Source organism: Suricata suricatta, chromosome 13 (genome assembly GCF_006229205.1).
Source record: "Suricata suricatta isolate VVHF042 chromosome 13, meerkat_22Aug2017_6uvM2_HiC, whole genome shotgun sequence".
Classification (NCBI taxonomy): Eukaryota; Metazoa; Chordata; class Mammalia; order Carnivora; family Herpestidae; genus Suricata; species Suricata suricatta.
Window position 1 is genome coordinate 14,828,032 of NC_043712.1, and position 27,718 is coordinate 14,855,749.

Consider the following 27,718-nt stretch of genomic DNA (forward strand, 5'->3'; position numbering starts at 1 on the left):
AATCATTTTTGTAATTTGTTTTTAAAATGTCTTTTTAATTTTTTAATGTTTATTTTTGAGAGAGAAAGAGCGCAAGCAGGGGAGGGGCAGAAAGAGGGCTGCAGAATATCCAAAGCAGGCTCTGCACTGACAGCAGTGAGCCCAAGGTGGGGCTCAAACTCACAAACCCTGAGTTCCCGACCTGAGCTGAAGTCAGACACTTAACCAACGGAGCCACTTCGGTGTCTCTTAATTTGATTTTAAATGTTTATTTTTGAGAGAGAGTTCACGTGGGGGAGGGGGAGAGGGAAAGAGAATCCCAAACAGGCTCTGTGCTGACAGCAGTGAGTGCGATGTGGGGCTCGAACTCAGGAACCATAAGATCATGACCTGAATCAAAGTCCAAGGCTCAACTGACTTAGCCACACAAGGTGCCCTAGGAGAGCAAAATCTAAAGCTGACCTACAGTTCTGCCATGATCTGGCCACTGCCTACATCCTACGTCTGTGTTTCATGCCTCTTCTTGGCTCTTGCAGCTACAGCCCCAGTAATGTTTCAGTTCACTAGATGCACGCGCTTCCTTCTCCTCCACAGGGCTTCACACAGGCTGTTCCTTCTACCTGGAATGTGATGTCCTTTTTCCTCCCCTGCTGTAGCTTCTCTGTGTCCTTCAGAAATCAGCCCCAAAAGCTGTGTTCCTGGCATTTAAAGGGTGTTGGGACCCATTTGCTATGCTTTCCTAACATCCTTAATGCCCAGATGAAACTCCAAACCTCAATGTACCATAATGCCGTTGCTTATATATTCATTAACGTCTGTCTGTCTTGTGAGACTGTCAGTTCCAGGCATGCATCTGTACCCATGTTCTTTTTTTTTTTAACTTATTTTTTTAGTTTACATCCAAGTTAGTTAGCATATAGTGCAACAATGATTTCAGGAGTTGATTCCTTTAGCCCATCCCCCTCCCATAACCCCTCCAGTAACCCTCTGTTTGTTCTCCATATTTAAGAGTTTCCCCTTCCCTGTTTTTATATGATTTTTGCTTCCCTTCCCTTATGTTCATCTGTTTTGTATCTTAAAGTCCTCATGTCAGTGAAGTCATATGGTATCTTTCTCTGACTAATTTCACTTAGCATAATACCCTCCAGTTCCATCCATGTCGTTGCAAATGGCAAGATTTCATTCTTTTTGATTGCTGAGTAGTACTCCAGTGTGTGTGTGTGTGTGTGTGTGTGTGTGTGTGTGTGTGTGCACGCGCATGTGTGTACCACATCTTCTTTATCCATTTATGTCTATGGACATTTGGGCTCTTTCCATACTTTAGCTATTGTTGATAGTGCTGCTATAAACAGTGGGGTGCATGTGCCCCTTTGAAAAGCATAATGTGTCCCTTTGATAAATACCTAGTAGTGCAATTTCTGGGTCGTAGGGTAGTTCTATTATTAGTTTTTTGAGGAACCTCTATACTGTTTGCCACAGCAGCTGCACCAGTTTGCCTTCCCACCAGCAGTGCAAAAGAGACCCTCTTTCTCTACATTCTCACCAACATCTGTTGTTGCTTGAGTTAATTTTAGCCATTCTGACAGGTGGTATCTCATTGTGGATGATGAGTGATGTTGAGCATTTTTTCATGTGTCAGTTGGCCATCTGAATGTCTTCTTTGGAGAAATGTCTATTCATGTCTTTTGCCCATTTCTTCACTGGACTGTTTGTTTTTTGGGTATTGAGATTGATAAGTTCTTTATAGATTTTGGATACTAATCCTTTATGTGATATGTCATTTACAAATATCTTCTCCCATTCCATTGGTTGCCTTTCAGTTTTGCTGATTGTTTCCTTTGCTGTGCAGAAGCTTTTTATTTTGATGAAGTCCCAATAGTTCAATTTTGCTTTTGTTTCCCTTGCCTCCAGAGAGGTGTCGAGTAAGAAGTTGCTGCAGCTGAGGTCAAAGAGGCTTTGCCTGCTTTCTCTTTGAGGATTTTGAAGGCTTCCTGTCTTATGTTTAGGTCTTTGATCCATTTTGAGTTTATTTTTATGTATGGTGTAAGAAAGCTTTCCAGGTTCATTTTTTCTGCATGTTGCTGTCCAGTTTTTTCAGGACCTCTTGCTGAAGAGACTGTCTTTATTCCACTGGATATTCTTTTCTGCTTTGTCAAAGATTAGTTGGTCATACATTTGTGGGTCCATTTCTGGGTTCTCTATTCTGTTCCACTGATCTGAGTGTCTGTTTTTGTGCCATGTACCCATGTTCGTGGCCACTTAAACATCACAACTTCCTAGCATGGTGATCTGCACACAGCAGCTATTCAAAAAACTGTGTCTGATGAATGGACAAATAAGTTTTTTCTATGTGTATTTTATAATTGTGCCCTAAGGGAAAAAGCTGAGGCTGAAGGGGGTTAAGTGCCTTGTCTGAGGTCACTCAGGGAATTTTTGAATAGACCATGATTAGAACTGAGGCCCTCAGTCCAAACAGTATGGTCACATGGAAACTGCAGATGGGAGATTGTCTTCAACTGACTTGGATCCAAATCCTGGAATTATCTCTTGTTACATATGTTACTTTGGGAAAGGGGAAATATACCCTCTTGAAGAAAAACAGAAGAAAGAATCAAAGAGGACAAAAACAGGCACTTCCCAGAGTCTATGAAATTCAACCAGATGAAGAAAAATCTGTAGAACTGAGAAGGTCCTTCATGTCAGTGTGATTTGGGGTTTCTTTCCGACATGCTGTCACCTGTGGAGGTTAGACTGTTGTAAGGCAAAGCAGATCCATGGCACCGTAACTCGAGGGCAGGCGGTAAAATGATTGGAATTTTCCGACGACTCTTGGTCTTTGGTTTATTTTTACTTCTCATATTCACACGGCCTTGACCCAGCAGCCCGGGTCTTCGCCAAGCACAGTGTAATTATGCATTGTTGAGATGAAAATCTCTTGGGGGTGTCCACCTCAGACTCCAATCCTGGGGCCATAGCCTCTGACCCCATGTCAGCTTTTAGCATATTTCTTGCTCCACATAGTGTTTAATTGGTGTCTATGGAAAGATTCTGGCTACTAAGATAATTGTTATCCCTACTCTGATGACCCTCAGTATCCACGCTGGTTTTGATTCTTTTCTCTGAAACCTATAAATACTTGCCTCTGGATTTAATCTCCGTAGAATCCTGCAGTGGGGCACAGGGATAGGACTTCTTATATTTTATTGAACTGAAGTCAGTTTCAGTTTAATAGACTGACAGTCGCTGCTCTGCCACTTGTTAGATGTGTGACCTCCAAAAATCTCTAAACCTGCCCAAGCCCTCTGTTTCCTCATCTGTACTGTCAGGATAAGAATAGCTACCCTATAGAGTCGATGACCCAGACAATTTATAGAATATATGTGAAAAATCTTAATAACTTACAAAAAAAGGTACAGATACAGTATTAATATAATCAAGAGCACAGGGGTGGCAAAATATTTGATGGAGACACTATTTCTGCCTCCAAGAAATGGATATTTCCATTGGAGGGACAAAGCAAAGCCCAACCACATGTAACAATATAGTAGACAGGCAATGAGATTTTAAAATACTTAAGACTTCAGGGATGCCTTGGTGGTTCTGTTGGTTAAGCGTTTGAATCTTGATTTCGGGTCAGATCATGATTTCACAGTTTGTGGGTTCGAGTCCCGTGTTGGGCTCTGCGCTACAGTGTGGAGCCTGCTTTGGATTCAGTCTCTCCCTCTCTCTCTGCCACTTTCTCTCTCAAAAATAAATAAATAAACATTTTTTAAAAGCTTAAAAAAGATACTTAAGACTTCAGACTCTGGAGTCTAACAGGCCAAAAGGAAGGTACACTTACTAAAAATGTAAACTTGGCACAGTAGTAAGGTTTCTGAGCTTCATTTGTCTAATGGGTGTGGTGGAGATAAAATGCCTAATATTGGGAAATCAAGAAAAGAACATGTATGTAACTTTTTGCGTTTAGTAAGATGTCAAAGCACAAGGCTCCCTTTCAGACAAAATTAGAGACCAATAGTTTGTCAGTTAATTGAAACAGCTAAGTAAAAATAGAGAATCCTAAAATGTATATACATGCTGTACATATATAAACACATTTTATTTTAACTTAAAATATATAAATGCATATTCCTTGGCCAGCCTTTTGAAGTAGGGCCAGAATCTTTTTTGAGGGTGTTGGTATATTTGATTTGACATTTTACTGGCTTTCTTGCATAAACCATACCCATAATTGCATAACATTTCCAATTCTGGTTTCTTCAAAGTGGAGGAATAGCTTGAAGACTCTTAAGAGACAATCTAAACATTTGTAGATTTTCATGTCCCCTCTGAATCATTTTTAGGTACTTCCCCTTTATTTAAATCGATGACATTTTTTTTTTGCCAGCAAACGTCTTTCTAGAATTTTGTTCATCGAATTCAAATTAGTTTCCACAGAAAAAGACAGCCCATATTTTAATTGATTTGACTTTTAATTCCATGATATAATAATAGCAAATACAACTGGCAGAAGCAGATGTGGGAACAAGTGTGCGTGTGGCTTGGAGGGAACAGACCCACCAGTCGTGAGTTTTCAGTGTGTCGTGAGCATCACACATTTGTCTGAGGAAAGGGAGAGTGTCAGTGTGACGTGAGTCACTCCCGTAGAGGTCAATTACGTGAGTTTGTCCTGAGACAGAAGCTCTTATTCCGACTAATTTGCCACTGTTCGTGGGACCACTTGTGTAAGGTCATATAGTGAGGGGGGGAAAAATGATAATAGTTAACATATATACCAGGCACAGTTTTAGGTGCCTTATGTATATTTACTCACTGAATCCTTACAACAAGCCTATAATATAGAGTCTATCATGGTTCCCTTTGTGAAAACAAGTTGAGTAGTGGTAGAGGTAAGAAGGGAGAGAAATTCGTTTCTATTGGAGAAGACTGGAGAATCCCCTGACCTCTCTGCCTGGATTACTCTAGTTATCCTTTACTTGTCAGATTAAAACCACGCTTCTTAGGAATGCATGTCCTGATGCACTAGACGACTTTGCACTGTCCTATAGGAGGTCTTTACTGCATCCCACATGGCACATTTGCACTGGTGTGTTTCACCCCAGACTCACCCTTCTTGACCACAAACTCCATGAGGGTAGTGACCAGTATATCCCTACACCTCACAGTGACAGGAAAGGTGCCTGGCACCTAATGATGTAGTCTGCGCTTGCCGAACTGAAGTGAGGGAAGGAGCTTTTGAGATAGAAGTTTCAGGGCAAGGCGGGATGATGATGCTTTATACTCGGGGTAGAGAATGGTTTTCTGTTCTGGAAAACAACATATAAAATAACATATGTCATGCTAGTTGTAAGATTAATTTCAGCCAGAAATGGGAAATCAGAAAACAAAGAGAATGTAGAAATCGACATGAGTGCACAGGCTTTGAACCCAACAGTCTGGTGTTAAATCCTGGTGAGCTATGTTTGGTGGCTCTGCCTGAAGTGCCATCATCTGTAAAATGAGGGAAATAGCAGCTCTTTCCCTATCGAGAAATTGTAAAGAGTACCCAAGATAATATATGCAGTGTTCTTAGTATATAGTAGGTGATCAATTAACATTAACTCTCGTGTATTGGTCTTAGTTGTTATAGAATAAGATTAAACCCATATGTTGAGATCACACTGTGGAGAAATCGAATACCTAACTATGGAATTTGTATATTCTCATTTAAGTGATGAGTAGAGAGGAAAAAATTGGGAGAAATGCTATGGTTTACTAAATCTCTGCTAGCCATTTAAAATATGAGCTAGAGAATCAATGGAATTTCTCTTCCGGGTGTAAAAAAATTCAGTGTTTCTTCCCTGTTACCGCTGATCTCTGGATCACAACGGTGGTTCTCAAACTGGGGTGGACATAGTGATCACCTAGAGGGCTTTCTGAACACAGATTGCTGGGCCCCACCCCCCAGGGTTTCTGGTTCAGCAGGTTTTGGATGGTTCTGGGTCACAGATGATACTGATGTTATTGGTCTGGGGACTGCACTAACCTTAGATTAGAATACTCTTCTTACTGCCGTAAATATAACATCACCTCGTTTGGTAGAAACTAAGCAAAAATGAATTCCCTTAAGAGAATCCTATAGGATATTGTGATGTAGGGGAAAGAAGGTGATGTCTTTAGTTGAAAAAGTTTAGAAAATGTTCAATTAAAAAAAAAAAACTAAAGAGAGATAGGGCCATATGTGTGTATTTTTTCAAACTTATTTGGCCACCGAACCCCTTTTTCTTGAACTTTCTCAAGAGATTGGGTCTCTTAGTACACAGCCTTTGAAAAAAATCTTTACACCAGATTAAGAGGCAGGGACCCAGATTATTTGGTGTGATGCCACAGGTATTTCCCCCTCCAACAGATCTTTATCCTTCATCTCTTCTTCTTGGAGTTGAGTTTCAAACACCTTCTGCTTAAGCAGATGCTAATGGCTTTGTATCCCAGCAGGTGCCTGTCCTGCTGAGAGGTGGTGTGACTTCTAACCAGCAGCAGCCAAAGCAACAGCAGGAAGACACTCAACTTCTGGTATAATTAGAGAATAAATTTATCCCATTAGGCTCAGGGACATTCCTAACCTTTAAAAGTAAACTAAGACAAATACCTTCTGTGCAAGTTATTGTACTTTGCAAAGGGCTCTCGCATCAATGATTTGATCTGATCCTTATCCATAAATAACCTGTCGGGGACCCTACAGCAAGGATTAGTCTCCCCACTTACAGGTAAACAAACTAAGGCTCACAGAAATTAATGACTGGCCCCGCATTATGAAATGGTACTCCTTCCGCTGCTGTCCTACTTAGGCATTGTCCTTTATTCTTGCCGAAGAATATGTACATTAATATTTGCACTGGATTTTCATGCACTCATCCATTCGTTCTTTCATTCAACATTTAGTGAGTGTCTACTAAGTGCCAGGAACTATGCCAAGGGAAGTAGTGGAGCAGTTGACAAGACAAGAGGTACCTCACAGAAAGCTTGAAATCCAACACATAAAATAAAATTGGCAGAGAACCAGTCTCACGCCCATGCTCTACCTTAGAAATTGGAGGCTCAGGAAGGTCGAATGACATAATTATGAAATCATAAAATAGCATAGCCATCAGGGAACCTAACAGCTAATTTATTCCTGTCATTTTATTAAAGAGTAAAATGAGGGGCACCTGGGTGGCTCAGTCGGTTAAGTGTCTGACTTCAGCTCAGGTCATGATCTCGCGGTTTGTGAGTTTGAGCCCTGAGCTCAAAGCCTGGAGCCTGCTTCGGATTCTGTGTCTCCCCCTTCTCTACCCCTTTCCAGCTCATGCTCTATCCCTCTCTGTCTCTCAATAACAAATAAATATTAAAAGTTTAAAAAAAAAAGGAGTAAAATGAAACCCAAGTTTTGGCCAGAGTAGCTGTATTAGTTTGGTACTGTTGGGTGGCACATTACTACAAACCTGGAGGCTTAAAGCAATAGATGTTTATTGTGTCCCAGTGTCCCTGGATCTGGAGTCTGGGCATGGGATAGCTGTCTCTTCAGCCTGTGCCTCACAGGCAGAAATAGAGACGTGGAGTTCCTGGGGCAGAACCCACTTCTAAGCTCATTCAGGTTGTTGGCTGAATTCACATCATGGTGATTGGAGGACTGAGGTCACCTTTTCCTTATTGGTTGTTGGCCCAGGGTTTGCTCTTAGCTCCTGGAGTCCACTCTCCAGTCCCTGTATGTCAACTGCCTCCATCTTCAAAGGAGCAAAGGTGCAGTGAATCCTGCTTGGCTGCCTTTCCACCAAGAGCCAGAGCAAGTGTTCTGCTTGTAAAGGGGCATGTGTGATTAGATTAGGCACGCCTAGATATTCTGCCTATTTGTAGGTCAGCTGTGCCAAGTTACAGAACACCATCACAAGAGAGGTATCTTATCATTTTCACAGGTCCTAGGGATTAGCACTGAAATCTCGGGGGATGAGGGGACATGTTTAGGATTCTGCCTAGTCCAGTCACATAGGCTGGTAGTAATGGAATGGGGAAGAGATACCCTGAGTTCTCTTTGGGGCTCACAGTATAGAGAGTTTAAATATGTATTGCTATATAAGAAGTTGACTCGGGGCGCCTGGGTGGCTCAGTCGGTTAAGCCTCCGACTTCGGCTCAGGTTAGATCTCACGTTTGTGGGTTCTAGTCCCGCATCAGGCTCTGTGCTGACAGCAAGCTCAGAGCCTGGAGCCTGCTTCCGGTTCTGTGTCTCCTTCTCTCTCTGCCCCCCCTCCTCATGCTCTGTCTCTCTCTGTATCAAAAATAAAATAAAACATTAAAAAAAATTTTAATAAAAAAAAAAAAAGAAGTTGACTCAAACTTTAAAGCACCAACCATCATATTAGGCTCAGGATCTATGGGTCAGGTGTTTGTGCTGGAATTGGAAGAGCAATTCTTCTCTTCCACGTAGAGTTGACTTGAAATCACTCATTGGAATTCAGCTGGAAGCTGGGGTGGGCTGGAGGTTCCAGAAAAGCTTCACTCATGTGTCTGGTGCCTGGAAGAGACAGCCAGAGGCTGGGCTCAGCTGCACACCTCTCCCTGCCCAGGGTTTCCCCATGTGACCACTCCAGTGTGGGGTCAGATCTATTGTAGGTGATCTCAGAGCTCAGAGCTCCAAGAGGGAGTTTTCCAAAGCTGCAGGTCTCTTGAGATTAGAGTCCATAAAGTAGGTGAACTACCTTCTTGTATTGGTCAAAAGAGAGGTAGAATTGGTCTAGAATCAAGGGAAGGGAACATAGATCTCTTGTCTCTGAGACAGGTGGGTCTGTGAGCCACCTGCCATCCATAGTGGGTTTTGTTTAGTCTTGCAGCATAATATATTTTAGTATAGAAGAGAGTGCACTCCTCAGAGACCTTGGGAAGAAACATTTTGTAATACAGAATTGCCCTTTAGAACCTTTGTCAATCAAGATGGTTGTTTCGTGTGTTTATCTTGAGGTTTCCGCCCCTTGCTACATGTTTCAGCTTAGGTGCACATTTTGCTGTTGTTCTCTTGTGTTTTCGTGGAGGCTGGTTAAAGGGAGAGGATGTTCTATAATATGATTTCATTATTTGCTGGGTAAATAGGTAGTGTGGATATTTGAGGTGGGAAGAGGATTCTGCCAGGTGCTGGGTATCCCAGTTACAGAATAATTCCAAGTATGTGTTCTAGAATCAGGGAAAGAACTATAGGAAATCACCACTGGACCCACTGTGAGACAGACCACACTAAAACTCCATTGATTACCCGACCTCCATAAACACTTATTCTGACTAGTGGACCACAGTGAGATTTTTGTCTTTGGGAATTAGTATCTGTTCAGATCCAGTGTCCAGTAATCCTTGAAAAGTGTAAATATTTCCTGTTCCCCAATGCATAGCCCCCCACCCCCACCCCGGGTAAAATGGTGCCTTTGGGAGAGGTTGGGAAGGTGAACAGGATATGTTTCTGGCAGCGTTTGGGGCTCTTCCTCGAGGGGATGACTCTGGCTCTGAGCTTCTAGGTACTACTCGTGTGACTTCAAATAAGTCACATAACCTCTCTGGGCTCTGCTTCCCGTGGATCAGGATTTGTCTGAACATCATTCAGCTCCAGGATTCTGAAAAATCTGTCACTCCAAACCCATAGACAGCTCTCCCTGGAGTAAATTGCTATGTTGATAGTCTCTGACCTACTCATTTTTGTGTGTATGTCTATGTATTTGGGGAGGGGAGGGTAGCAATTTGGTGACAAAGACCTATTCTGAGTGTATTAAATTATCCTATTAAAGAAGAGGTACAAACCCACAAATAACCCCAGGCTGGCTCAGGGTAGTTCACGGTCAGTCATTGAAGCTTACGAAGTACCCTTCCTACTATGGGGCATCAAAAATTTTAACTAAGAATATCTTTGGCATTGCTTTTCTATTTATGGGGGTAAAAAAGCAGGCAGCCAGTGAGGCAGAACCCCGTGGCAACCCAAGGGTGCTCCGTCCGGGGGAGAGGCATGGAGATTCGTCCCGGCAGCCGGGTGTCGCTGGGAAGGATGTGCAGAGTTCCTTCTAACCAACACTGCTGGGTGTATCTCCATTCTCATCCCTGTTTGTCATTCTGAATTTGCAGCAAGTAGGGCAGTTTGACTCACTGAGCTGACGTAAGGCAAGCAAATCAGCATCTTCAGACCCTTTCTGTTGTTTTTAGTTTAGTTTTTTTTTTTTTCTTCCCTGGGGCTCAGAAGTGGCTTCCTGTTCAGAATAGAATCTAGAGGTTCAGAGGACTGAATCAGAAATAGAACGAAGTTCTTACGATATCCGTGGATCGCTCTTTCTTATCCTCCAGGGCCAATTCCAATCCACCTCTCCACTTCCACCCTCCAAGCTGGCCAGCAAGCTCACCCACGGGTGAGTTATAATCCCAGCAATGTGACAACCCACTGGTGATGTGCAAAATAAGTCACGTCTCCTCCCAGAGCCTAGGTTTTCATATTATTAAAATGAGATTCATGATATCCTCTTAACCCAATCCACAACACAGAAACGTTGTGAAGATCAAATTAGAGAACCAAACAGAAGAGCTGGGTGGTTCATTCAGTTAAGTGTCCGAACCTTGATTTCAGCTCAGGTCATGATCTCATGGTTCGTGAGATCAAGACCATGTGTGTCTCTGCCCTGAGTGAGGAGCCTGATTAGGATTCTCTCTCTCTCCTGCTTTTTCTGCCCCAGACCTGCTCTCTCTCTTTCTCTCTCAATATAAATAAATGAGCTTCAAAGGAAATTACAAACAGAATAGCTTAAGAAAGCTTAAAAGTGAAATATAAAGCACTACTGCCTTGATGGTATAATTCTGCGTTGTTGCACTATATGCTAGCTAACTTGGATGCAGATTATAAGAAGATAAAATAAATAAAAAAATTTAAAATAGTATAATTATGGGTGTTTTAAAGGAAATTAAAAAAATAAATGTGTTATTGAAGTATTATGGACACAGAGAAAGTGAAGGTATCACAGGTGTACAGAAGATGCGTTTTCACAAAATGATTTTACACATGTACCCAGCAGCACCAGATACAAATTAGGGCATCATCAACATGGTGGAACCCACCTGCATCCTCTTCTGGACACTGCCAGCCTGCTCTCTGGGTGAGCTGCTTCTCATCGTTGCACTCACTGCAGCTCCGTTTTGCCCCTTTTCATACCAAATATCTACCTTTGTAGGTACTTTCAGGTCTTCAAATTTGCGGAACCAATTTTCTCTCCTGCCACTAGCACAGGAGAATGTTACTTGTTGCACATCCTTTTACTCATACTTCTTGGCCCCCATCTTATTTGCATTTTATATTATTTTATATATGATTTTATATGATTTTAGCCATTCGGCTGCAGAAGTATATATCTCATTGAAGCTTTTTTTTTCCCTGTGCCTCGAGTGGAGAGCCCAATGTAGGGCTCCAACTCACAAACCATGAGATCATGACCTGAGCCCAAGTCAGACGCTTAACCGCCTTGAGCCACCCAAGTGCCACTCTCATTGTAGTTTTAATTGGCATTGTCCTCATGACTAATGAAATGGAATTTCATGTACTTATTGGTCTTTCGAATATCCTTTATTATGAAATACCTCTTCCTATCACTTGTCTATGTTCCCTTTTGGTTATCGGATTTCTTCTTACTGCTTTGTAGTTTCTTTTTTTCCCCCTTCCTTCCTTTCTTCTTCCTTTCTTCTTTGCTTCTTTCTTTCTGTCTTTCTGTCTTTCTTTCGTCCTGGGACAAATCACATTCATCATACAGTTTAGTGAGTACATTGTCCAGAAAAATAAAAATTGTGATAATTGCATCTACTCTGGTTTAAAGAGACCCAGGAAGGAAGGGCATACCCTAGACAGTATAAAATGCCTTTGACTAGCCCAGCATCTGGCCAGTGTAGGAGTTATCTGTATATTATAAATACAATCTTTGATTGGCTAGAGGTATTACAAATGTACTCTCTAACTAAGGGTTGTCTTTTTATTCTTCGAATGATATCTTTGATGGATATATTTTATCATAATATAGCCCTATTAATCATTCTTTCCCTTTATGGTGAGCGGTTTTGAGCAATCTCTGTCTCCGCCAATATCATAATAATGCCCCCCTACGTCTCTTCTAAAAGCCATTCTGTTGATGTTGGTAGTATTGTTATTATTATTTTACTTTTCCCATTTAGATCTGTAATTCATCTGTTTATGTTTGTGGATACACAAGAGATTAAGTGTCAGGAAGATGTTTTGTTGTTGTTGCTGTTTTTATATCAGTTCTCAGCTGACCCAGTGACATTTATTGAATTCTGTCCCTGGATTTATAATCTATAATTACTTATTTCAAAGGGACCGTTTTCTGTGTGAGCCAGAGAAAACACAATAGTTTGTTTTCATGAGAGATGGTGAGCACCTACAATATGTCGGAAATTTTATATATAGTATCTTACCTGATTCTCAGACGTACTGTATTATTACTCCATTCTGTAGCGGAGGAAACGGAAGCTCGGGAAGAACAAGCTATTAGCTGCAGGTTAAATAATGAGTAGCGGAACTATGATTCAATACCCAATCTTTTTCTGACTCCATGTCTTGCTCCTTTCTTCAAATATTATGGTGACAGCATTCATTAAGACTGTGGAGGGTGAGTAAACAGAGAGGCTAGGGTATTAAGCTACAACCAACTAGTAACTGAGAGGGATATTTTTACCTGGAGCATTTATCAAACACAGTTGGTTGTTCTTTGCCCTGAGTAACAATAATGGTGAATGGTCAGTCATCACTTCCTTTCACTGAAAACCTCCCAGGAGCTTGGTGTATCTGATCCTAGTTCTGAAAACAAAGTGTATGGTACCTGTCACCTTCCCCATTTGACAGATAAGGAAATGGAGAATCAAAGAGGTAAGGTGACTTATCCAAGGTCACATAGTAAGGTTAAATATCCAAGGGCAAATAGTGGTGGAGCGGGGTCCAGGTTTTTTTTTTAACCAACTGGCTCCCTCACCTGTGATCATTCCATCTCACTGTACCCCTCATGGACGTAGACGACCCGTGTTGTGCTTCATCACTGTACCGAAGTCCATTAGACCAAATTATGACAAAAGGTTGTACTTTCTAGCCCTTGGGTCTTAGTCACTCATTCCTGTGCCTGGCTTCTGCCCAAGCTACTCTTGCAGCTCTCCCCCTGGGAACCGCTTGTGCCTTCAACCTTTCTGTCACCCCCAGAGAGGCTTCCAGGTCCTTCCTTCACTTGTCTCCAGCACATCCATGCCCCATAGCAAAATGCCCAATTTGAATATGCAGATGATATTGTCTGTCACCTCCTTCCAGACACAGATCTGTGTAATATGCAAAAATTGTTTCATAATCCTCCCCAATTAAGCTCCTGACAACCTAATTTTAAAGACTCCATTGGATTTCTACATGGCTGTGCTCCCCATTCCTCCTTCTTCCCTCCACCTCTGTCCTCTGCACATAAAACCGATTACTTATTCCACGAAGCCAGAACTAGAAGGCATCTTCACTGCCCCAAAGGGCTATAGGTTTCTTCTTTTGGTCTTTCCTTCCTTATTGCTCTGAGCCATTCAGTGAGGCTCTGACGTCATTTCAAACACTGAGACAAGCAGGAAACGCAGGTTATTAATCAATGATAGTCAGAGGGGGGAATGAATGGTTAAAAGCTAAATATTTTTCTGGGGAAAATGAGGAACACAGAGTTGGTCTCATGGCCAGCTATAACTCACACTAGCACATCCAGAAGCCAAGGCTCCCTTCACTTGAGCCCTGAACATTCTGACACCATTGACATATTCACCATTATCAGCACATTGCCTTTAACAGGCACACGCACGCATGCAAGTGCACATATGCACAGTCATATGCGGCACAACCAAAAAATAAATAAATAAAGGCGAGGAAACAAAACCAGCGCATTGTCAGAAGCCTAGAAACAACTGTTTTGTCTTCCCAGTCTAGTGTATGGTCCACAGAGTATACATCTTGTGTCGTATCATGGAATTACTCAGACACCCATTACAATGTCAAAGAAATGCCAAGGAAGAAGCTCAGGGCATAAGTAAAACAATAATTCAGAGCTCCAATTTCATTTTTTTTCATTTCCTCTCTGCTTTTAAATAAACACTCCTGGTAAGCAAATGGGAATTATGGATTATAGTTTTCTATTTTAGCCCAGATCTGTTTCTCCCCTCCTCTCTCCTTGGCACTCAGTTTGTGTGATCTTCCCTAAAATGCCACTGGCCTGGCACTGCATTCCTGTCTTAGGCAAAACCTCCAATTAAAATCAGCGGGGAGTTTGCTTGAATTAGGAAACCCAGCCTGGGCTCCCCAGCCGGGTGGTTCTGAAAGGGAGGTGTGTGTCTTTGAAGCCACTGATGGGAAGCCCTGGGTGGCAGAGCCCTTGTCCTCCACATGATGGGCAACTCCAGCTGTGTCACTGAGACACCTGTCAGGTCGCCAGAAAATTCTGGCTGAGTCAAAGACAGGGGCCTGCCGGGGAGCAGGGCCTGGAGCCTAGCTTCTCCTCCTGCTCTGGGTTATCAAGGGTAAGAAAAGTACAGCCGGGATTGGAGGGAATGCTGAGTTTGGCTCCAGAAATCCTGAACTCTGGTCGGCTACGTCCATGCTGTGTGACCATGGGAAAGTCACAGTCCCTCTCTGGCCTTCAGGGTCCTCTCAGTAGAAGGAAAATGACAGAGGTGTCCTAACTTGGGGGGTTTGACGTGAGGATAGAGGGATCACAGGCACTCACAAAACACAGATCCCTTCCCCTGAGCCACAGAGCCTCAGCATTCAGGTCTACAGGTGAGTGGGACGGGATGAGCTGAATACTTCCCAGGCTTCTTCTTGCTGGGCTTCTGCTTCTGTGGTCCAAGCTGCTGCATGTGGCCCTCAGAGGGAGCCCACCAACCAGGCCCCAAGGCTTTTGAGCTTTAAATATAAAGATGCAGGCTTCTGCCCTCATCTCCTTCCTTCTCTCCTCCCTCCCTCCCCTCTGCACCCCTCCTCTCCCGGTCAGAATGAATTGAAATCCCATCCAACAGAAAGATGCTGATTTGGACATATGGGAGTCATCTTTGGCTGCAAATGGAAGATACTCTGGATCCCCAGGAACAGAGAAAAACCTTTTAAAACTTGGTCCTCAATGCCTCACGCTGACTGCCTTGCAGCGGGGCTGTGTCAGCCCTTTGTGAGACCCTCCCCTCTGGAACTGGCCTATTAAGCCACTCCTCTGTTGCCAGGGTTGAGGCAGGCTGTCACCAGCTAGCCTGGGAAATGGTATTTATAGATCACAGTCCCTCCTACCCCGGTCCCCAGCCTCTCCCGAGCACTTGTCGGTGAGCTCCAATTATCTGTGAAGGGTGGAGAGGCATCCTGGCAGGTCCAGAGAAAGCAGGGAATGTGATAATAGGCCCTTCACACACTCAGACTTTCCCTATTTTTCCATGATTTCAATCTGGTTCTCTTCTCGTGGCCTGTTGCCTTCGTCTTCCTGCCTCACGTCATAATTTTACAAGAGAGTCCGCAGCACCGAGTGTGGCAACTCTGGGGCTGGGGAGCGTGGAGCGCCCGCGAAGCCTAACTGTAGATCTTGGAGGAGGCATCTCGCTCCTCAAGGCTCAGTATCTCCATCTGTGACTCACTCAGGTGGTGTGCGGGGAGCCGCTAGCACAGTGAGTGCTCAATAGTTGTAGGCCGCCCATCCGCGTGGCTGGTCTGGGGTGTCTGGCGCAGTGGAGCATTGCCAAATTTCTGAATATGGGCGATCGCTGCCCAGAGCACTAGCTGCAGGTGGAGAAGGTGCAGGAGATGGGTCTCGAGCAAGGTAGAGTCCTCAGTGTCCAAGCTGCTTGGGTCCAGAGCGAACACGCAAAACACTGGAATGAGCTCTTGTTTTCCTGGATTTGCTCTTCTCCATGAAAGGAAGTATTGGAAAGCAAAGAAGTTCCGCGAGCTTGGGAATCAGGGTTCTCACCAGTAGCGCTGCTTCCCCAGCTCCGACTCCCAACCTTCACTTCTCAGATGGGGCCGAACTGCCCTGGGAAGGCCCACCCAGAGTCCACATTCCCCGAGCCTTTGGGTTACAACCCGGGAAGGCCTGGCTGAGAGACCTCCTTTCTGCCCCACCCTCTCTGATGTCATTGCCTCACAGTGCCCCTCTCCAGTCCCCTGCATTGTCCCACCCGCTCTCCTCTAGGTCAGGCTCCCTGGTCTCCCCCACACGGCCGGCTCCTCTCTTACCCAGCCTTCCCCGCGTTCCACCTCCCTCTTCCGTGTTCTCTTTCCTCCTGCCCTGGGCCTCGCGCTCCCTGCCCCCCTCCCCCCTGCACGCAGCCCCGCTCTAAGTCCTCTGGCTGTATCATTAATGCCTTCTTTGATACGGCCCACAACGTCATGATTATTCTGAGGTCAGGAGACGCAGGTGCCAGGCAGCTCACTGACGCGCCTGAGAGGGCCTCTGTCCCCAGTCCCTCCTGCTCGACAGGCCTGGAATCCTAATTCGCCGCTAGCCCCTTCGCTCTTTGCAGCATCACCGGGGACTTTCATCTTTTTATTTCCCTCACCGAGGATTCTGAGGGCTCGGCCACAATGAGGCATTGATTCCAGGGGTGAGGGCTGCGGGGCTGACAAAGGGTCCCAATGATGGGACACGAGAAAGGGGGCGCTCTGCGGGGTTATAGAATGCCTCGCAGATGGGAACAGAGGAGCTCTAAATGGGGTACTGTCCTGTCACTTGGAGAGGGAGTGACAGGGGCAAGTGTGGGCCATGTGAAAGAGGCATTTTGGAATGACGCTCTCGTCAGACGGAACCGTGCAATCAGAGGCGTGTGGCGGGCCCCTGCAGCTCACGAAAATATCAGATGACTCATAGCCAATATTCAGTCAATGTTCTGGTTTGGGAGGTGGGAGCCGCAGAGCTCATTATGATTCCAGCGCCGTTTCCTGAAGGCCGGGCCTGCTGCTGTTCTCCAGGCTGTAATAGGATTGGTCTCGTGAAGCAGACACTGGGGAGGCCTGGGGCTGTGTGGGTGGACGGTATCGGAAGCTAGTGCTGCAGTCCAGAGGGGAGAAGAGAAGTTGGGCTTTGCTTTTTTTTGTTGTTGTTGTTGCTTTTTAGTGGAAAATACGAGAAACATACTAATTCTGTGCATTCATTCATTCAGCAGTCACTCATCCTGCAAACATTTGGGGAGCCGAGCTGGGGGTGAGGTGCTCAGGGAAGGACGGATCTCCCCTCTCCAGCCCTCCAGCTTGGAGGGGACAGGGTCAGGGAAAGCTGGAGTCTCCATACAGTGTTCGGAATGTGACAAGAGAGGTCTTATTGCCAGGGCTGGGTGGTTCTGTGGATGTAAAAGGCAGAGCAGCTTTGAGGCATGCACTAATTCTTCCTCCATTTTTTCTCTTAGCTGATAAGCAACTCACTTCAAGCAGAGCATTCTGGGAAGCTGTTTCAACACTATCCATTTTCAAATGTCCCACAGAACAAAATGGCTCCCCTCAGACTCCAGAGAGATAGTGAAATCCCTGAGAGTGTCTCAGTACCTTCAAAGGGATAGCTTATTCTCTGGGATAAGAATGCTTACTGTTATTACCTGTTTAAATAATTGATCTATGCCAGGCTCCATGCAAATGCTTTAACTATAATATCTCACTCAGTCCTCTCACCCGTTGCCTAAGATGGGCTTTATTATTTTCATTTTAGATATAGATACTGGGGCTTGAGTTGCAAAATGACTTGTTCCTGGTTACAGAACTGAGCTTGGAACTCAGTTCCTCCTGGGCCCAACGCACATGCTTTGTCAGCATCAGGTTCTACTGTCTCCCTCACGATTCTTGGGCTCAGTGACCACAGCTCTGCAGTGGAAGTGAGGCAGTTGATGGATTGCTGACATTTCCTTGCACAGGCAATCTGATGCAAGAGGGTTTCTCTTTCCGGTTTCCTAAAATGGGGGTCATGAGCCACTGCCACCACCGTCATTGTCACCATCAACATGACCCCAGCTCACTGCAACCTTAAGAAAGGCTTTCTTGACTCTTGCTTGACAGATATTTTAAAAATCAAGAGCTATGAGCCAGGAGACTTCTCCACTCATTCACTGTATGACACCGAGTCCATCATTTCCACCTCTAAGCTTCTCTTTGCCATGTCTATAAAATGGAGCTGAGAGCCCCTTTGCAACAATAAGAACTAACTTTTATCGAGTCCTTAATACCTAGCAGGTTTGTGGATAAGCCTTCACCTAAAAATGCAGGTAATCCTCACCACAGCCCTGTGTGGTGGTGACAATTAGGAAGGAGGAGGAAACTGCCCAGCATTGCCTCAGCTCCTAAGTTGAGGATCTGGGATTTTAATCAATCTCTGACTGACCTCAGGCCATTCTCAGGGTGTTGTTGTGAGGCTCAAGTGAGAAGACGGGAGTGAATGTGCCCTGTGCAGGGTAAGAAGTGCCAGACACATGTAAGGGATTATTCGAAGCATGGAAGACAGCCAAGAGATGACTTGCACAGAAATGAGGAAACATGAGAGGCCACTAAGCTGCCTGCCTTCCGTATTTTTCCTTATTCTGCTGCTGCTTCTTATCTGATCTAGTATCTGTCTCCATCGGAGGGTTTCAGTGGCTGGAACCCCAAGGGCAAGCTTCCATAGCATTTCTAAAAGTGTTGAGGGGCCATGCGGAGGGGGACCTAGAGATACATGTAGTAATGGGAGCCCCACTGAATTGAGAATTTGGAGCTCGGGAGCTTGGGGAAAAAAGGGGATGGGGAATAACATCTCCCTTACATGTGAGGATCATATAAGATCACCTACATGGAAACACCAGGTGATCTCTAGAGCAAGATAAAATATAATTTGTTTTTGTTTGAAGTTGTTATCTAACCTCCTGGGAGGAATCTGGAAAGAAGGTTGAAACATGAGATTCAGGTGAAATGTATTAACCCCTAAGTTCTTCCCTATTGCTCATTTTAAAAATCTGCAGTCCTTTGGCAGTGGTATTGGAGTTTAGACATTCTAATTTCTTGGATCAGACTTCTTTGGGTCTGTAGTAAATGGAATCCTGGAGCTGGAAGGACCCCAAAGAACACGGACTCCAACCCCTTCACTTCACAGATGAGAACACTGAACATTAGAAGGGTGCAGTGTCATTCAGCTGGTCGGTAGCATTACAAGGGACTATAATGTAGCCCGTTGTGATGTATATTCAGTGCTCTTCTTATTATAACTGGTCTACCCAGTCCCTTCATCTTTGGCGGACCTGCACTTTGCATACTCCCTTGGGTCCCCATTACCAGCCTGCCCCCTGGTGACTAACGATCTCCATCTTCCTTTTGTCCCCCCCAGGACAATTCAGCAGTGGCTTGCAAGGGTCCAGTCGCTCCTCTACTGCAATGAGAACGGGTTTTGGGGCACCTTCCTGGAGAGCCAGAGGAGCTGCGTGTGCCACGGCAGCACCACACTGTGCCAGCGGCCCATCCCCTGCATCATAGGGGGGAACAACAGCTGTGCCATGTGCAGCCTGGCCAACATCTCCCTCTGCGGCTCCTGCAACAAGGGCTACAAGTTGTACCGGGGCCGCTGCGAGCCACAGAACGTGGACTCGGAGCGGAGCGAGCAGTTCATCAGCTTCGAGACCGACCTGGATTTCCAGGACCTGGAGCTGAAGTACTTGCTGCAGAAGATGGACTCGCGCCTCTACGTGCACACCACCTTCATCAGCAACGAGATCCGCCTCGACACCTTCTTCGATCCCCGGTGGCGCAAGCGCATGTCCCTCACGCTCAAGAGCAACAAGAACCGCATGGACTTCATCCACATGGTGATCGGCATGTCCATGCGCATCTGCCAGATGCGCAACAGCAGCCTGGACCCCATGTTCTTTGTCTACGTCAACCCCTTCAGCGGGAGCCACTCGGAGGGCTGGAACATGCCCTTCGGGGAGTTTGGCTACCCACGCTGGGAGAAGATTCGTCTCCAAAACAGCCAGTGCTACAACTGGACTCTCTTGCTGGGCAATCGGTGGAAAACGTTTTTCGAGACGGTCCACATCTACCTACGAAGTCGGACTCGGCTACCTACCCTACTGCGTAATGAGACTGGCCAGGGCCCGGTGGACCTGTCCGATCCCTCCAAGAGGCAGTTCTACATCAAGATCTCCGATGTGCAGGTGTTCGGGTACAGCCTGCGCTTCAATGCTGACCTCCTTCGCAGTGCCGTGCAGCAGGTCAACCAGTCCTACACACAAGGCGGCCAGTTCTATTCTTCTTCGTCCGTGATGCTCCTCTTGTTGGATATTCGGGACCGAATTAACCGCCTGGCCCCTCCCGTGGCCCCGGGGAAACCTCAGCTGGACTTGTTCTCCTGTATGCTCAAGCACCGCCTGAAACTGACCAACAGCGAGATCATCAGGGTGAACCACGCCTTGGACCTCTACAACACCGAGATCCTCAAACAGTCAGACCAGATGACGGCCAAACTCTGTTGACCTGGGGACTCCTTGCCATGGGCTTTCCCTTTTGTTGTACACACATAACAGAACAAAGCAAAGCAACACAAACAAAAATTTGTAAAATGTAATTAATAATTCAAAGAAAAGGAGGAAGAGTCTTCATTCGTTGGAAACTAAAACGTTCTAGCAACTGTATAAAACCGTTGGGCATGTTTGTTATTTCTATACTCTGTCATGAAGAAGGGTCTCAGCCTTTGGAGGAGCTTGGAGGGGTTGCTTCTTAGGCCTCAGGTGCTGTATTGTGGGGGGAGATGGGGGAGAGCATATGCAATGAATTGCAAAGATCTCTGCTGTGCAGGTGCTAAGATCAAACACTTAAAAGAAAGAGAGATATATGTAATGTACAACTGACACTGCCATTTTTCCTTGTGGGAGGAAATGGACATACATAAAGATATTTCTTGGGTTATGATTTCTTCCCTCTTTATGCCTAATTTCTTGTGGTTCTTTCGACTCCTTCTTGTACAGGGGCCACAGTACTATCTTACGCATAGAGCTTCTTTCATTTGGAGTGAACCGAAGCTAACTGAAGTGGGACAACAGGTGGGCTTAGGGGGAGACCCATAAGCCTAATCACAGGGTGTTGAAACAATAAGGAACCTTATACATCAGTTGGCACGCCCCTTGATTTGTTTTGTGAACTAGGCGTGGGGAGAAATGACAGGCCCATGGCTACACACGGTTACTGCCTGGAGAAGGATTTGAACTCTGCCTTCTGAGCCCCTTGGCAGCATTCCTTCTTTTAAATCACTCTGGCCTCTTTTGTGGTTTCTCCTCCAGCTACAGCCACAGGAAGGAATGTTTTTCAGACTCAGGTTTTTTGGATAGCTTTTTTTTTTTCTTTTAATGGAGAGACCCCTTTCACCTACTTTCTCCAAAAAAGACCTAGTGTCAGATTTCCTAGAAGTGCTTTGCATATTAAAATTTTGTTTAAACACAAATCAATAGCCACAATAAACTACAATGGGATGGGTTCTAACATTGCACTCCTCATTGCTGTCCTCTGCCAAGCACTTCCCCCAAGTCTCTAAAAAATGGTCTTTGATTCACCCAGAAAACACACACACACACACACACACACACACACATGCACAAACTAACATGGTCAGTTCTCTGGCATTCATGAAGGTGAGAAGCTTTATTTTAGGACTTTGGAGTGAAATCAAAAGGAGAAATTCAAGAAAGCAAACTCATTTCAAAGCACTCCTGTAGAGGATTTGGACAGATAACACTTCTTAGTCTTCCGGATCTCTACATTTATCTTTTTGCTGAGGTAGCACTTTCTAGTGGGGCTTCTGAGCATCTGAATCTTCATTTCTGTATTGTCAGAGATACAAGATCACAAATTTCAGGGTCAGAGGAGAAGATGGAATTCCTCTCTTGTAAACGTTTGCACAGTGTGAATCTCCTCTCTACCATCTTAGGGAAATCACTGCTGTTCCGACTGGACCATTTCCAGGATAGGACGCCAATTAGAGCTCTATCTTCCACATTCATTGGACTCCTCTTTTACTGAAAGGGAACACTAGTATTCATTCCATTTTGTATTGTGAAATAGATCTAATAATTAGATAGTTCTTCTGTCCCTTGGCCAGCTTTTACATACCTTCTATTCACTGGTTCTAGTTCTGGAATGTGCATTTTTCTCTCAAGTAAATGCTATCCTAGATAAAATAGAAAAACCTATCTCAGGGGTCACCAGAGTCTGTGATAATATGACTCAAAGGGAACATCACCCCCAGTAGAGTTTAAAGGAAAGAAGAAGAGGGCTTTAGTGCATAAGAAGAATTGCCTAGTGTGTATGTGTGTGTGTGTACATGTGTGTGCACTGGGGGTGTGGGGGTGGAGAAAGGAGGAGTAAGTCTTTTTATTTTATTTTATTTTATTTTGTAGTGGCAAACTCCAACTTTAATGTTCCAGTTTTTCGTATGAATTAGCATATATTCTGATACTGACTTTAACATGCACTTCACATAAAAAGAGGTTTTTTGGATCTTAGATTTTGAGGATTCAGGGTTCATCTAGATTAGAAATTCTTTCATGCCACAGATCCCATAGCAGCTATTCATCAAACACAAGATTTTGCAGAAGTTCAGCAAATCGTCAAATATCTCTCCAATGCCTATTAGATGAATGGGGCATGTCAGAGAAACAAAAATTTGTAAAGATGTGGTCCATACTTTTGTGTCACTCACAAATTAGTGAAAAATACAGACACATGAACCAAATTTAAAAAATAAACAATAATTACAGTACACCATGATGAGTGAGTGCTATTGTGGGGCCAGACACACAGAGAAAAGCCCTAAAGAAATTATTTTCTCTGTTAATGGGGTTGGCAAAGGCTTTATATAGGCATATTTATTCTGAGTGTTGAAGTGAATCAGACTTGGGCAAATAGCAAGGAGCAGAAGGGCCAAAGGAACAGAGAAGGCAAAACCGCAAAGGTATAAATAGTATAAATATGCATAGTATATTTGAGGGTCAGTTAACAGCTTTAGAAAGGTGTCATTTTAAATGGTAAGCCTAACAAAGGCAGTGAGGGTTTTAACTCTGTATGAGAAGTTGGAATAATCACCCATGAGCTTTATGACCTGAAAAATGAATTTAAGACTGACCATCTCTCAGTTGCCTCTCCTCCTTTTTCCTTTCATCTCTACCTTCCAAGTACTTCAAAGCCTTATGCTATGCTAACCCCTGTACTTCCACTTTACAGATTGCTAGGCAATCTTCATAGGCATTGTGCTACCAAATCCTTATCACAATTCAGCTAGGGCTTTCCACTTGAGCTCTTCACCAGACTTTACCACTTTGTATGTGCAAGAAAATCCTCTTTCCTTCACCTTGAAAACACAAACTGCATCACTTCATATTACAATGAGAATACAGCAGTATCCAATGATTGGAAAGATCAGGGAAATAGAGAAATTTTCAAGGAGTGAGAAAGATGCAGACATCAAAATATTTATTTAAAGACAAAAGAAAAATAGTTGGCTATAAAAGGACACAAAGTTCTGTGAATATCCCACTGTCTCCTGCATGGGTTTGGCCCTTTGAGCTAACAAGGTGCCTCTCCAGCTGGGAGGAAGAGAAGCCTGAAGCCTTCAAGTGAGATTTTAATTCAATTAGTGTCTTACCAATTTGATGCAGCAACCAAGGACCTATGGCGTCTGATTAATATGCTGATGCTAAGGCAAAAGAGTGGATAGAATGCCCATTTGGATAAGGCCTGGCAGCAAAGCGTGGCATTTCCATGGAAACCACAGAAAGCCATTAATTAGCTATCAAATAAAATCATTGGAAAATTCTGGACCCTGTCATATCTGCCCCCTTCAAAGAGGAGGGCAAGAAGAGGTCATACTAACAGCAAGGCTCCCTTCAATGATTAAAATCATATTTGCACAAAGACTACATATCACAAAGTGAAAGAGAGGCTGGAAGTAAAACACATGGACACAATGAAAGAAAAGAGGTTTTGGGATTATTCAAGTCTAAGAATATAGTTTTAAATGTAAAGTATCTTGCTGGGTTTTCTATGCTGGTAAAATTTTCTCAATGACAAATATATTCTCCTGTTCTCTGTTCTGTGGAAAGAAAGTGAGAATAACATACATTTGCTACATAGTGATAAGTGATCAGGGGAAGAGACCATAAAGTTAAAAGTGTGGAGTGATTAACCCCTAAAATAATAGCTATAGGTTGTATCATATTCAAATAAATAGGGATGAATTAAAAAAATTTAAAATAAGACAGAAAATGAGAAAAAATAATCATTAAAATAGTTATACATATAGACATAATAACAAAACTTACTATACAGATAATCACAATAAATATAATTGGACAAAACTGACAAGTAAAAAGACAGAGGTGGTCAGACTACATGTTATATGTTAAAATAATAAAGGGAAAGAAAGTTTGAAAATAAAAGAATAAAGATACACTAGACACATATTAACTAAAAGGAAGCTGAGACTTTAAGGCAAAATACATCCTTAATGTTAAAGATGGTAAATTTAGCAGAGAAAGTGAGACGAGTGGACTCATAGAACCATAGACTCTGAACACTAAATGACTAAAGGGATCATTAAAGATCTGTAACACTTCAACCTTCAGAGATGAGGAATTATACCTAAAGTTATTTTACAAGTGTTTCAATACTGACCATAATTTTAGTTCCCTCTCTCCTATCACTAAGTGAAAGGTTGTCTAGCATAATCTTTCCAATACAAGAATCAAGAATTAGGCCCGTGACATTTAAACTAATATGATATACAAACTCAGAGTTATGTTCTCTCTTGATAGATAGATGCACACACATGTAATATATACTGTATTATATATTATATTGCATTATATTACATTATAATAATATATATTTTTCTTAAGTCACTACCATCTTATATATGAGCATTTTTCTAGGTGAGGATCAACTAAAATCCTTGGATTATGTAATGGGCTCAGGTTGATTAGAGATCATTCTCTTCCTGAAAAGAGAGTATTATCATTGGCTCCATCCCTGTCAACCCTAAGACCCTAGAAGGAGCTCTCCTTTCTCAATATCCCTTCTTTCTCCCAAACATTATCAGAGCCTACAGTTACAAATGTAAGGTCCTCTACTGCTTTTCAATATCAGATCTAATTGTAAGCATTCTGAGTCAATGCATATGGTAAATTTTCTGTCTACTGCAGTTGAGAATCCTCCTTCCCACTCAACAAATTCACAATTCAAGATGGGTGCAAGAAGTGGAATGGTGTAGATTTGAATTAAGGGACAGAAAATCACCTCAAAAGTCACATAGTTAATTTAGGGGGAATTAAAGATCTCTGATAAATGTGAAAGCTCTGGGCTCTTTCCCAATAAAAATGTACCATCAAATACACTTTTGAATAATGTTTCATAGATCCTTTGATGACCTTTTTTGGACTTTCTGGAAGATTACAAACCTTCAGTAAGTACCTTGGATTTAGGCTAAAGTTTGTATTTTACAAAATGTAAACTTCAACCTTCAGAGATGAGTAGTCATAGCTAAAGTTATTCTACAAGTTTGGAACACTTTAGTGTGATTTTAGTTCCTTTTTCACTATTTCAAGTGCATGTTGGTTTGGATCACAAATCAAGTTAATGTAGCTCATACAGCAGAATCCTGCCCTCCAGGAAGGCATAGAGATAAACATCTTGATGAAAATGGCAGTTATGGTCACTTTAATAAAACCCAATATATACTAAATCCCAAATGTATTAAGTAGGCATATTCACTATATACTAAATAAAAGAAAGAGGCCTCTAAACTCTTTTATGAGTATGGTTAAAGGGTGTGCAGGGATGCTCTGATACATACTGCATCATCAGAGAATAGAGAATCTAGTCCACTGAACCTAATACAATTGTATATGAAATTTGAAGGAGAGGGTGCTTGTCTTAGTCAATTCTGTCTGCTGTAATAAAATATATCATAGGCTGGGTGGTTTAGACAGCAAACACTTCCCACAGATCTGGAAGTCCAAGATAAAGGCACTGATAGATTTGGTGTCTGCTGAGAATCTTCTTCCTGATACACAGAAGACTGTCACCCCACTGTGCTTTAATATGACAGAAGAGGCAAGGGTCTCTCTGAAGTCTCTTTTATAGGGGCACTAGTCTCATTTATGAGACCTTCACTCGCATGACTTATCACCTCCCTACCTCCTATTACCATCACCTTGGAACTCAGAATTTTACATAGGAATTTTTGACAGGGACACAAAAATTTAGTCTGTAACAGTTTAATCAGTAAAAGGGTGGGGGGAAGGTGCAAAAAACAACAATAAAACCTCCATTAAATAGCTTGAATAAATAAATGAGATTCATGAATCACAAGTTGATAGTTGAGTTGCTCTCTAAGTATCTGACCTCCATTCTTTTTTTAAATTTTTTTTTTGAGAGACAGAGAGAGAGAGAGAGAGAGAGAGCACGTGAGCGTGAGCAGGGGAGGGTGAGAGAGAGGGAGACACAGAATCCAAAACAGGCTCTAGGCTCTGAGTGAGCTGTCAGCACAGAGCCCGATGCGGGGCTTGAACCCACAAACTGTGAGATCATGACCTGAGCTGAAGTCAGCCGCTTAACCGACTGAGCCACTCAGGCACCCCTGGCCTCCATTCTTGAACTTCCTTGGTTGGTAGGTGTTCCCAAAACTGTACTGGCTCCACCCAGGAACCAATATTTCCATAAGAATGAACAAGGAGCCTCTCCACTATCAAGGTCTCACAGTGTCGATAAAACTAAATGGAGCCATTTACTCCATAAAGGAAATGACTTTGATAAGAAATGTAATGAAAGCTTCAGAACTGATGATAGGAGAAAGAATGGACACACAAGCTGCAGGCCTAAAGTTTAGTGTTGATGTCACTCAGATGGTTGTATTCTGTCAAGTGACCCCTGCAAGCCTGAACCAGAGACCAGCAGCAATTGGTCTGACTTTGCCTCAGGCCTGTGCAAGTGAGGAAATTGTAATGTTCTTATAAATTAGAGGATGATTATAAACACTGTCAAGGGATTGTTAATTATATGGTGTTAATTGTACAACACATAATTATAAATTAATAATAATGTCACCTAATCTTTTATTAGTGTACAACAGGATGTTGAGCTTAAACCCTAGGAGCTGGGTTTTCCTGAACTATTAGGCACCTACAGAATGAAGATTAAAACTCAAATTTCCCAATTCTCAGACTACTGATTAACCATGACACTCAACATTATTCCTGACCTGAGAAAATCGCTGGCATCAGGTGCTGTGGCTGAGAATACAGACCTAGAAGACAGGAGGAAGGAGGCAGTGATTAGAATTCATCCAGTTATTACCTATGTGACCTGACTCAGATAGTTAACCTGTCTGTGCTTCAACTTCTTCTGTAAAAATGGGGTTCCTTTCTAATAAGGAACTGAGAATTAAGTACCTTTAAAAAGTCTAGCAGGATCATTGGCATCTATTTGTTAAATAAGTGACATAAATAAAAATATAATTTAGATATACATATATGCAAATGAATTATCTTTATAATAGCTAGAATCAATTGAGCTGATTTTACCAGCCAAGCACTGTAGTAAAATTTGATGCAAGTCATCTCATTTAACTTCATGGCAACTCAGTGAAGCAGATCTAGTTTTCACTTCAATTTACACATGAAGAAACTGAGTCTCCAATGGATGAGGTAATGTGTCTGGTCACA

At 43.2% G+C, this 27,718-nt stretch overlaps 1 protein-coding gene across 1 annotated transcript in view; it reads left to right on the forward strand.

The window, feature by feature from the left end:
* BRINP1 (BMP/retinoic acid inducible neural specific 1) overlaps nt 1–20,929 on the forward strand; it is a 172,896-nt gene extending 151,967 nt beyond the window's left edge. The window contains exon 8 of the mRNA XM_029920697.1: nt 19,342–20,929. Within this exon, the coding sequence (XP_029776557.1) occupies nt 19,342–20,482 (1,141 nt within the window). The 3' untranslated portion in view covers nt 20,483–20,929. The remainder of the gene's footprint in view (nt 1–19,341) is intronic.
* The last annotated feature ends 6,789 nt before the right edge of the window (nt 20,930–27,718 follow it).